This window comes from Choloepus didactylus, chromosome 10, assembly GCF_015220235.1.
Source record: "Choloepus didactylus isolate mChoDid1 chromosome 10, mChoDid1.pri, whole genome shotgun sequence".
Classification (NCBI taxonomy): Eukaryota; Metazoa; Chordata; class Mammalia; order Pilosa; family Megalonychidae; genus Choloepus; species Choloepus didactylus.
The window spans coordinates 118,296,405-118,308,546 of NC_051316.1; the positions used below are offsets into that span (position 1 = coordinate 118,296,405).

General features: G+C 45.0%; 1 protein-coding gene across 3 annotated transcripts in view; it reads left to right on the forward strand.

Moving 5' to 3' along the window:
* Positions 1–12,142, forward strand: part of ABCA1 (ATP binding cassette subfamily A member 1) — a 129,997-nt gene that overhangs the window by 98,435 nt on the left and 19,420 nt on the right. For all 3 annotated transcript variants that reach the window (XM_037797716.1, XM_037797717.1, XM_037797718.1), the window contains 7 exons: positions 128–276; positions 1,961–2,085; positions 4,729–4,827; positions 8,111–8,300; positions 9,293–9,387; positions 10,394–10,426; positions 11,569–11,674. In XM_037797716.1, the coding sequence (XP_037653644.1) occupies positions 128–276; positions 1,961–2,085; positions 4,729–4,827; positions 8,111–8,300; positions 9,293–9,387; positions 10,394–10,426; positions 11,569–11,674 (797 nt within the window). The remainder of the gene's footprint in view (positions 1–127; positions 277–1,960; positions 2,086–4,728; positions 4,828–8,110; positions 8,301–9,292; positions 9,388–10,393; positions 10,427–11,568; positions 11,675–12,142) is intronic.

Here is a 12,142-nt window from a genome sequence, read left to right on the forward strand (position 1 = left end):
ACTTCTGAGATACTTTTAGGCTCAGATGCAAGCCTCCAAGATGGTTGCTGATGATGCTGGAGCGAGGAATAGAGTGGTGTCGATAATGCCTAAGTAACAGGTGACCTTCTGTGTTGTCTTCTTGCAGAAACCAGAGAGACAGACCTGCTCAGCGGGATGGACGGCAAAGGCTCCTACCAGGTGAAGGGCTGGAAGCTCACACAGCAGCAGTTTGTGGCCCTTCTGTGGAAGAGGCTGCTGATTGCCAGGCGGAGTCGGAAGGGATTCTTTGCTCAGGTGAGAAGTGCTGGCCCAGGCCAGGAACTCGGGGTTCACGGGTGGGCTGCAGGCTCCCTGACCAGCACAGGCAGGGGATAGCATCCAGCTATGAGATGGATGCTGTGGCCAGATTATCTGCATTTCAACCCCAGTTCTGCTTCTTGCCAGATTCCACTGGCAAGTTACTTCTCTGTGCTTTGATGCCCTCATTTGTAAAATGGGAATAATAAGAATACCTATGGCATCAGTTAAAGTGAGTAAGTGCTTAGAACTTTAGAACAGGGCCTGACATTAGTAACTGGTTTGTATGTGTGTGTGTGTGCATGAGTGTGTTAGTTTTATTGCAGAGCTGAGCCAGTTTTGCCTAGAAAAACTGGGCAAATTTAACTTTCATGGCATGGGAGATGTTCTGTCCAGATGCACTTGACATCTGAACTTACTGGGAACTTGATTTTTCTCTAAGCTGATGTTTAACTACAAACTGATAGCAAAGATAGCCAGAGAGATCAGGATGTAATTGGTGAACAGAGAAGGCCCATCATGCTGTTGCCTGTGTGTCGGTGTTTGCATGTGAACTTAGTCAGTTAGGAAGGGAGAAATTATTTCACTTGATAAAATCAAGATGTATAGAGGAGGGAATTCAGAGATTCTTCCCTAAAGAGTGTGCAGATAAATGCAAAGGGTGTGAATTTGGAGCAGACAGACCTGTGTTTGATTTCTGCCTCTGCTACTTATTGGCTGTGTGACCTTGGGCAAGTTATATAACCTCTCTGGGCCTCAGTTGCTTTCTTTGTAGAATGGTGATAATGATAATGTTACTTAGGGTTGGAATGAGAATTAAATGAGATAATTCCTCATGCCAGTACCGTCCCATAGAGTGCTCACCAAATGATTATTGAAACCTGCATTGAAACCCCAGGATATGAGAACCAGGGGCATTATTTCAATCTTTAAATATTTTAAGGGAAAGTTTCTCAGCAATAAAAGGAAGGAACTTTGCATTTACTTATGATGTATGTACAAGTCATTGTTCTTAGAGAAGGTCCTTGTGTAGAGCTTGAGGAGGTTCAAGAAGGATTTAGAGAATAATGCTTTTTGAGATGGTCGTAGGGGATACTGGCTACAGTTGCCTTTCTGTGGCGCCATTGCTGTAGAATTGGTATCATCAGGCTGTGGGAGCCAAATGGGTCATCTAGTCTCAGCCTGCAGATTACCAATGAGAAAACTGAGGCCAGAGGGGAAATGACTTCACAAGGTTGTACTTGCAGTAGAGGCAGACCCAGGATTCTGGTCTTGGGGTCCCAGCCCAGGCCTTGTTCCGCTCTGCACACGCCTGCCTCCAAGCCCAGCTGGGCACATGGCCTGGTGTGGTCTTTCTAGATCTTCAGAGGGAAGAGGGGCAGGAACTGACATTCTGAGCCAGCCTGACACATGGTGACCGTTCACTCTGTGAGGTTCTCAGCTTAGTGCCTCTGCCAGGTGTCCATGGCTTCTGGCCTGGTGCTCCACTGCTTCCACAACGCCCGGAGGGAAGAGTTTAGCTCTTCAGGTGCCATTGCTTCCCAGCCACCCAGAGTGCCTTGGTGGAGTATGGCTGTGGACCCTTGCTCTCTGCAGTCATGTGCTGGCTGGGTACATAGGGGCTTTCCCCTCTGCCTTCTTTCTAACACTCCCCCCTCTATCTCCTTGTTCCTGGTTATAGATTGTCTTGCCAGCTGTGTTTGTCTGCATTGCCCTGGTGTTCAGTCTGATCGTGCCACCCTTTGGCAAATACCCCAGCCTGGAACTCCAGCCCTGGATGTACAATGAGCAGTACACATTTGTCAGGTATGTGTGTGCCGTCTGTATCCATGGAGAGTGGAGAGCTCAGGCAGACCGGGTGTTTACTATGCTGAGGACCAGCAGCTGGTGGACTCAAGAATTGCACAGTGGAATGGATTTTATCGGCCGTTGCTAAGTCCCCCTAATATTAGATGCAAACATAGCAGTGAACAGAACCTGAAATAGGCCAGTCCTCTGTTGCTGCGTTTAAACCCTTCTTCTCTTTATACTACGTCAGGAAGAGTCAGATGTATTTTAGGGTAGAATAATCTGCTCTTGCTAAAATCTGTGATTAAATTTTAATGTGTTTGGGTTTTCATAGCTGTGTTTTAATTCTGTAGTTGAGTCACAGGGCTTCCATACAATGTCAAAGCATAACACCCCCAGGAAGTTAATGCCCTGTTTTCTGTATAGTAGAATCCCTGTATTTATCATCTTTTCTCTTAAGTTGTGGATATTAGCTAGGGTTTGTTCTTTGACCAGAATGTCCCCTACTTCACAGCAATCCAGTATTTCAAACAAAAGGACAAAAGAATTTCTGGATCCTGCTAGGCAGGTATTTTCTTCAGTCTTGTAGGATTTGTAGACCTGTAGATGGGGGGAAGCATGTCAGCGATATAAAAGGGAAGCTTTTACAAAAGTTTTATACAAAATGTGAATTGGTCTCTTTCTCTCTAAGTGCATGTTCCCTCCACCACCTCTTCCTCCTCCTTCTTTTGGCTACATCTTGTGCTAAATGCTTAATTCATTTATTTCATTCTTTTTATTTCTTTTCCCCAAACAAGCACTGCCCCTCTGTCCTATCCCTGGTAACCTCTAGAAATTTTCTATTTCTAATCATCTCTTATACATGATGCCATATAATATTTGTTTTTATGTACTTTGCTTATTTCACTGAGTATGTTTTCAAGGTTCTTCCATGTTGTAGCATGTCTCATAACTTCGTTTTTTCTTATGGTTGAATAATATTCCATTGTGTGTATGTACCACATTTTGTTTATCCATTCATTCGTTGATGGACACTTGAGTTGTTTCTGTCTTTTGGCTATTGTGAATAATGTTGCTATAAACATTGGTGTACAAGTATCTGTTTGAGACCCTGTTTTCACTCTCTTTGGGTATAGACCTAGAAGTGGAACTCCTGGGTCATATGATAATTATGCATTTAACTTTTTGAGGAACTGCCATACTGCTTTATTCAAAAAGGAAAATGCACTCGAGTTCCAATTTCTCTGCATCCTCTTCAAAACATGTTATTTTCCATTGAAAAAAGATAGCCATCCTTGTGGATTTGAAGTAGTAGCTCATTGTGGTTTTGATTTGAATTTCCCTAATGGGAAGATGTTGAGCATCTTTTCATGTGCTTGTTGCCTATTTGTATATCTTCTGATACGGATTTCATTGAATCTGTAGATCATTTTGGGTAATATTGACATCTGAACAGTATTGACTCTTCCCATTCATGAGCATGGGATGTCTTACCATTTATACATATCTTCTTTAATTTCCATGCTTCTTTCTTACAGAGCTCAGGCTTACTTTATACTGTCCTATCCCAGCTGCCGATGTTGTATTCCCCAGGGCTGTGGAAAATGGGCTTGCTTTGTGATTGTGATCTGAATCTACCCTTGTCTGTGTTTTCTAGCTGTCAGTGTAAGCCTTCAGCAAATAAAATTTGCCTTCCTTTGCCTGGAAAATCCTGGTTGTCTATGCCTATTGGATAATTGTGAAAACTCTTTTGAAACACTGATCCTTAATGAGCTTCTTTACTTTACATTAAATATATTTATAAATGTGCATTTACACATACCCACACAATTTCATATATAGTAGTCTTTGTTATTCATGGATTCCATATTTGTAAATTCACCCACTTGCTAAAATTTACCTGTAACCACAATAGTCATTCGTGAACATGCACAGAGTAGCAAACAATTTGATTTAGCGACCTGCATGTTCCCAGCTGAGGTTGAACGAGGTGATGCTCTGCCTTCTTGTTCAGCTCACGTGCTGCAAACAAGTGTCCTGTTTGCTGTATATTTAGTGCCACACTTTTCACGTTTTTGTGCTTTTTTTGGTGATTTTGCTATTTAAAATGCCACCCAGCATAGAGCTGAAGGGTGTCTGTGTTCCTAAGTGCAAGAAGACTGCGGTGTGACTTACGGAGAAAATACATGTGCTGAGAAGCTTCGTACAGGCATGAGTTATAGGGCTGCTGGCTGTGAAGTCAATGTTAATGAATCAACAATATATATTAAATAAGGGTGTCTTTAAACAGAATCACACATTAAACGAGATTATGTATTGATCAGATCATGAAAAATGTTGTCACCAGAGGCTCGCAAGAACCTGCCCCTGCATTTCCCCTGGGGACAATGGTTCGGTATTTGCAGTGACTTCATAGAACATAACTAATGTGAATAATGAGAACTGACTGCATCTAACTTATTTATACAGCTTCCACTTTGGAGTGTTGAATATCCTACTGAAGCCAAATATATGGCCAGAGTCTGAGTTTCTTGTGGGTGGGTTCTGTATTTTATTCATTTCTGTTTTAGTGCCTGGCACACAGGAAGTGCTCAATAAAGTGTTAGAAGAGCTTTTCCACATTCCTGATTACTGAGCCAGCTGCCTCTCATGTACCCACAGTAATGATGCACCAGAGGACGTGGGTACCCAGCAACTCCTGAATGCCCTCACCAAAGACCCTGGCTTTGGGACCCGATGCATGGAAGGAAATCCAATCCCGTAAGTACAACAGTCACCATGAGACCCTCCATGGCTGGCTTCTTGTGCTTGTCACCTGCTTGATCTATAATACCCTGCATTTGTCAGCTGCACGCTGCATCATGACCACTTTGAATCTTTTTTTAATTAAAAAAAAAACCCAATATACTAACCTAGTCAAACCACCTAGGAGCAAACGTTTGGAGTCTTCTAACATCCTGTGAAGCAAACCATTGCAGAGAATTGCTTACTGCTTTAGAACATTAGTATTTCATTTAAACAGCACTTTATACTCAATGATCAAATGCTTTTACCTCCCCCCCAATCCTGTACATTGTATTAAGCGCAGCCATTACATATAATTTGCAGTTTAGCTTTTCAGATCCTTCACTTTAACAACCTGAAAAGATGACAAGCTAATTTAGACAAAAAAGGACATTTTCTTCTTTTACAGTTGCATATTTTTGACATAGTTTCCTTCAAAATCCCTTTTTAAAAACTAGGCTGGGTATAAATAAACTCAGCAAAATACCCATATGACTCTATTCTAAGTGTATGGAGGGGAGTCACGTCAGGAGGTTATTATGCACAGATAACGAAGAAAGGCAAGGAGCTTTCATGCTGGTAGGGATGGGTTCAAGTTTCTAGGCTCAGGCAGAATTTACAGCTGTGGTTGTTCAACCACAAACAGTGATCTCTGGGTAGGTGCCAGAGATTGGAGAAGGGTGACTTTGAATTCTAGGTGCCTTAATTTCCTAGGGCTGCTGTATCAAATGACTGCCACCTGATAGCTGTAAACAGCAGAAATGTATTGTCTCACAGTCCTGGAGATGAGAAGTCTGAAACCAAGGTGTCAGCAGGGCCGAGTGCCCTCCAAAGACTCCAGGAGAGACTCCTTCCTGGCCTCTTCCAAGCTTCTGGAGGTTCCAGCTGTCCTTGGCGTTCCTTGGCTTTTGGCAGTCACTGCAGTCCCTGCCTCCATCCTCACGTGGCCTCCTCTCTGAGTCTCTGCATCTGTGTCTCTTCTTCCCTTCTTATAAGCACAGCAGACACAGTGGATTAGGAGCCCCCTACTCCAGGGTGACCCCGTCTTAACTTGACATCTGCAAAGACCCTTTATCCAAATAAGGTCACATTCATAGGTACCTGGAGTTAGGACTTCAGCATACCTTTTTGAGGGACGTAATTCAACCCCAAACACCAGGCTTTAAAGAAGGGAGGTGGGTAACCTTGCAAGGGACAGACCAGTCAGCATGAAACCTCTGCAGACAGGGTGCTACAGCAGGTGTTCAAATGGATAGTGACTAGGCACTGCTTAGTTTTTACTAAATGGAAAGCCATGCACGAAATATTTGTTAATAAGTCATAGTTAGTACTTGGTGAAGGGTGAATCCCAGCAGCCAATATTGATTCCTGAAGACCAAAATGACTAAAGTTGGGAAGGGCACGCACACAGCCTCCCTGGATTTCGAAGACCTCTGATGAGATTCCACGGGCAAGTTTGGAAAAGAAACAGGAGAATCCGCGGAGATGATAATATGGGCAGGCAGATTGACCACTGGCCGGCAGGACCACGTGGACTCGTGGATCGACGCCAGCCTGGTTAGGATCTTTGGCACCAGGTCTGGGCTGAGAGCTAGCCTCAGAGATGAAAGAGGCCCGGCCCCTGACACCAAGGAGTCTACAACATGGATGAAGAGGAGGCAGTCTGAAGGAAGGGCCTCTATCCTGGTGACTCTCATGGAAATTTAAATTTAAAATTTTCAAAAAGTGGTAGAACTGAGGGAAAGTTGATTGGGACCCATCCCAGTGGTTTCCTCTTTTGAGGGTTTTAGAGTGTGAGCTTCAGGAGACCATCATGGCTTCGTGTGACTTTTCCCTTTAGCCGAGGGATGCTTTAAAGAGAGAACTAGAGAATGTTCCGCAGAACTGTTCATTTGATTTTTCATTACGTACAAGAATCACATAAAGACTAGAGCTCTTCTACAAACAGTAGAATTTTGTATCTGGAAAGGATACTAGAAATGACTTGTTGAAGCAAATCATTTTGTACTTTATCAGTTGAAAAAGTAAAGCCTGAGAAGGCAAGAGATTTGTTGAAGTTCTCATAGGAATTCAGAGCTCAAGTCAGGGAGCAAGTCCTTATCTTTGTCTCCTGGGATGGATGCAAAAAACCTTGTTCTTCAAGCATCAGGCTCTAGGACTGGCACAAAGGAGGTCTCACCACGCACACACCCTGCCACAGTTTTCCACTCATTTTAAGAGATAATTGGATCTTGCTATTCTCCGCCATATTTCTAGCACATTAGGCATAAAATCCCGACTCCCTACCTGGTCTCCGTGATCTGGCCCTGGCCTAACTCTCCCCCTCATCTCCCTTCACACCTCCTCTTTGTTCCCCACCTTCCAGCCATGCTGCCTTCTGGCTGTTCCTGAACCTAGAAAGCTCATTGCTTCTCAGGGCCTTTGTACCTTATACTTTTTGTGTTTCTGCTTATGAAGATTTCTTCTCCCCAAATCTTTGTCTGCCTTGTCCTTTCTGATCATTTAGGTCTTGGCTGAAGTATCACCTTCTCAGGGAGGCCTTTTAGCTAACCCAGAACCCCTTCTTCCCAATCCCTCCCCCCTTATTTTGCTTTTTTTTTGGCTGTCTAAATTTAAATTGTTTCCTTTTCTTATTTCTCCATGGGAATGCAAAGACAGTCTCTTTTTTTAAATTTTTATTTTAATAACATATATGCAACTAAAATTTCCCCTTTTGACTGTATTCAGGTGTATGATTCACTAGTGTTAATTACATCCACAATCTACCATCGCTGTCATCCGTTACCAAAACTTTTCCATCATCCCAAACAGAAATTCTCTGCCTCCTCTCCAGCCTCTGGTAACTTGTATTCTAGTTTCTGATTCTATGAATTTGCTTATTCTGGTTATTTCATAAGCAAAGATTTAGTCTTGCTCACCCTGGACTCTCAAATATACAGAACAGTGTCCAGCACACAGATGCTCAGGGGCTATTGGTTGGTGAACAAATGGATGAGTGGCTGGATCTGGTTGGCTAGACTGAAGGGAGTTCAGTCTGTGAGCTTCAGAGCCTTGCTGAGTTCCAAGTCCTTAACCTTTTATGTTGATGCCATGATGTTGCAGCTTCCAAAGCTCCAATGGGGTCGTGCTCGTCCTTTCCATATGGAGAGGGGATAGATGCATGTTTGTGGTTGCTATTGATTAATCCTGCCCTCCAGAGGGTACAGGATCGCCAGTCCCCTAGGGAATTCCCACCCTTGATGTCCTCCTCCCTCTGCAGAGACATGCCCTGCTTGGTTGGGGAGGAGGAGTGGACCTCTGCCCTGGTCCCCCAGACCATCACGGACCTCTTCCAGAATGGGAACTGGACAATGCAGAACCCCTCGCCCACCTGCCAGTGTAGCAGCGACAAAATCAAGAAGATGCTGCCTGTTTGTCCCCCAGGGGCAGGGGGGCTGCCTCCTCCACAAGTGAGTCATTCTCAGGGTGCAGCAGACCAGAGGGGGTGCCGAGTGGGAAGTAGGAATGAATGTCATGTCATATCGGGGGGTTGGACGTGTTTCAGGCTTGATCTCAATTCTTGTCATAGGGAAAAGCGTGTAAGTCTTTGAGGGAAGGAGGTCCAGATTACATTGTTCCTGTATCCAAGGGAGCCCAGCCTGTTTTCCCATTTAGAAACGTCTGCCCAGGTTACTTGCTTGTTTGAGTTAAAAACAGAAACAAAAGGCTCTAGGTGATTGGCCTGGGGAAGATGTGTGGCGGTGCCACAGGACACGCTCCAGGCTGGGAGGGTGAAGCTGCCTTCATCACTGGCTCTGCCACCAATGAACTGGTGGCGTTGGACAGGCTGCCTTTTCTCCCTGGCCTGTTTTCTCCCCTGTGAATTGGGGTGATGGACCATGGCTCTGGTCAATTCTGACCTTCTCTGAGACTCGAGTTTGGGATGGAGTCCAGAGCTGTTTTTTCCTGAGAATGATTTCAGGAAGAGGCTTGCTTATGATCTCTCTGCCACTTTATGAGCAAGGACAAGCAATCCTAAACAGGTGTGAGAACTTGAAGTCCTGGTTACCTCTCTTTGAAATAATAGCTCATCTATCTCTCAGTATAACTCCAATGAGTTAAAGAATTCACCAGGCATTGTCAGTGAAGCTGATCCCCAAAAATCTTTTCTCTAAAAATCTGCTCCCGAAGAATCACATTTCACTGTGTGTTGTTTTAGTTGATCAGAGTCATTTTCTGGGGAAGTTCTCAGCTTGACATAAATGAACGGCCAGTGCCAAGGGTAGTAGGAGGGCTGGGGCTTGGGGGTGGTTGGCTGATGGCAGTGCCTAAGCCTGTGGCCGGAGCTCCTATCATACTGGTCCACACTTGAGGGACATGTGTCCCCCAGAATCCTCGATTTATTTTCTGCCCAATTCTGGTCCATAAAGACACATGTGCTTGATTTTTTATGTGATGACAGAGAAAACAGAACACTGCAGACATCCTTCAGAACCTGACGGGAAGAAACATCTCAGATTATCTGGTGAAGACATATGTGCAGATCATAGCCAAAAGGTGATTATTTTGTAAACTTGGCCTCTGCTTTGCTATTACTGATTAGACAAATCCAAGGCTCAAAAAGCAGTAGATGGGAGTGCTGGAGTAAATATCAAATGTTTGACCCGATAGCGTCAATTGGGAGTTTAAGACAGTCTCTCATACTAGACTAGATGACCAGAGGTATGGGGAACTTCAGGGGGTCAGTCCAAAAGCTGAAGCATCCTGGTCCAGAGTGAAAATAAATCTGGATTCAGATTCCAGTTCTACCCCTTACTAGCTGCTTGTTCAGGACAATCAGTAAACCTTTTAAAGGCTCAGTTTCTTAGTGGCTCTTTGAAGTCCGCTGTGGGGATGACATGAAATGATATATGTCAAGTGCCTTGGGTATTCTCTCCTGGGTGGAATCACTGCTAACACGTGGCATTGGGGAGGGTGCCCTGGGCAGGAGTGGCAGCCTGCGGCGGCTGTGGAGCCTTCGAAGAAGATGTAGCCTCCTGGGGCATCTCAGCATAGTGTCGAGTGCTCAGGTGAGGCTCGGGATGTTTGTTCTCGTGTCTTCCCCTGGGTTAGGAGTCCTCAGTGACTTTAAATGGCAAGGGTATGCTTTAATTACAATGACAATGAATTCCCAAGAAAGAAGCATAACCTCTCTTTAGACCATTTATCTTCGAGGTATTCCTTTGAATTGAAATGCTTCTATTTGAATCACATATGGTCATATGCACCGTCTCTTGGTCTAAAAGGTGATAGATAGATAAGTTGGTTTAATCCAGGGCATGACTCTTATATAAATAATATTTTTAAGATGGAGAGAGGAAAAGACATGCTGATTAGGGCTTCTTTCCAGTGGCACAATCCTACAATACCACCCTACCATGGAATCATTTCTGTCCCTTTGATGTATCCTCAGCTAGGTAGTCACTCTTTTTTCATCATCAAAAGGAGGTGTTTTTTTCTTTCTTTCTTTCCTTTTTTTTAAAAAAAACCTGATGTCTGGTTTCTTTGTCTTTGATTTCTGCAGCTTAAAGAACAAGATCTGGGTGAATGAGTTTAGGTGAGTTGATCACTTTTCTGCTCTTTCTTTCAGTTTTCCTTGGTTCCTCTAGCTCAGGAGGAGGGTTTTGGTGCAGGAATGCTGCTGTAGGAATGGTGTTGGTTTGGGGATTGACAGCTGCACATTCTCAGCTGCCACCTCCCTGAGGAGGAAGAATCCCTGAGGAAGGTGTGGGACATACAGGGGCTCGGGGAGATGTGGGTGAGAGATGCCCTGGGGGTTTTGCCTAGAGTGGTTTCTGCTGGGTGCTCAGTTGCCGAGGCTGAGTCCTCTAAAATATTTGGCATGCTGATGTCCTCTAAGAGGCCTAGAATTCTCTTGTGGGTCTCTAGCAATTTAGCAGAAAGTACTAGAATGTTGTGAGGGGAATACCAAATCAGATTCCCAATGAGTCTTAGGGACTCAAGGACACATTTCCAAGCCTTTGGTATGGGCCCAAGACGGTCTTGAGATGAAAGAAGAGGCTGTGAAGCCATTTATTTCCAATGCCTTGCAGCCTATTTATCTATTCTTCTGGGTTTTAAAGAAACTGGTGGGGAGGAAAGGGGAAAGAGAGAAAGGCTTGATGCCAATTTGTACCTCCTGATGTGGCTGCCTCAGGGACCTCAAAGCTTGGCTCCCTGTCCCTGCTTCCCATCTTTCCTCTTTGCTTTTCTCCCAAGGGGCAGGACTCGTGGGACTCAGAGCAGGGCAGATGCAGACCCTAGAGTGGTCCTCAAGTGGTGATGGGTCCAGGCCCGTCCAGAAGCCACACCTGGCCTGCTCTGCTCAGTGCCTCCCACCCCCGACTCCCCGTCTGCTGGACCCAAGTCTAGACCCGAGCCACCAGGGTGGGAGGCACGTCTGTGAGATGAGGGACCACTCTTCCCCAAAAGTCTCAGGCATCCAGCTCTGTCTAATCAGGCCCAGGGCTCCCACCACACTTAGTTTCTCTTAGCACCCCAGACAGGAACCCTAAGCTTTAAAAGCGATTGCCAGAATCCATTAGAGCAGGCCAAGGTAAGACTGTCATGGACTCTAACTTCGGATTTCCGTTGAACAGGAAATTCTTTTAACCTCAGCATGGACACTGCACGTGCGGTGTCTGCTGCTGAGCGATATCAGGTGCCAGGCTGTGTGTTAACGTCAGGCTCTTCTTTTAGGTACGGCGGGTTTTCCTTGAGTGCCAGTGACTCTCAAACACTCCCTCCGAGTGAAGAAGTTAATGACGCCATCAAGCAAGTGAAGAAACAGTTGCAGCTGGCCAAGGTACGCTATCCATCCCCAGCGTGTCAGGCAAATGGGTCCCAGAGTTGCTGGTGGAGGGAAATAGCTGGCAGGTAAATCGGATCTTGTAGCAGCTCATTGTTTTCTAGGCTTTTGAATACAAAATCTGCATTTAGTCATCTCGTGCCAGCAGCTGAGACGGAGTTAGTGCACATTTTAAAAGCCCAAGAGTGTAGATCAAAAACAAATTCAGAGATTTGAAAGCTCTCAGAATAACCATGCTTGTCAGTCCAGCCAGTGTAAATGGGGCTGCAGACATACTTTTCTAAAACAAACACTGGCTGAACAGGAAGTGAATCACTGTCGTTTTTGAGCTGATGAGCTGGTTTTCAGGACTGATAGGCTCTCCCTTGGTTTCTCAGCACCACCAATTTCTCTTTTTTTTTAATGGGAATTGAGGGGGTCACATGACATGGGCTCCGGGATTCTGGCACAGGCCCTCTGTACCTG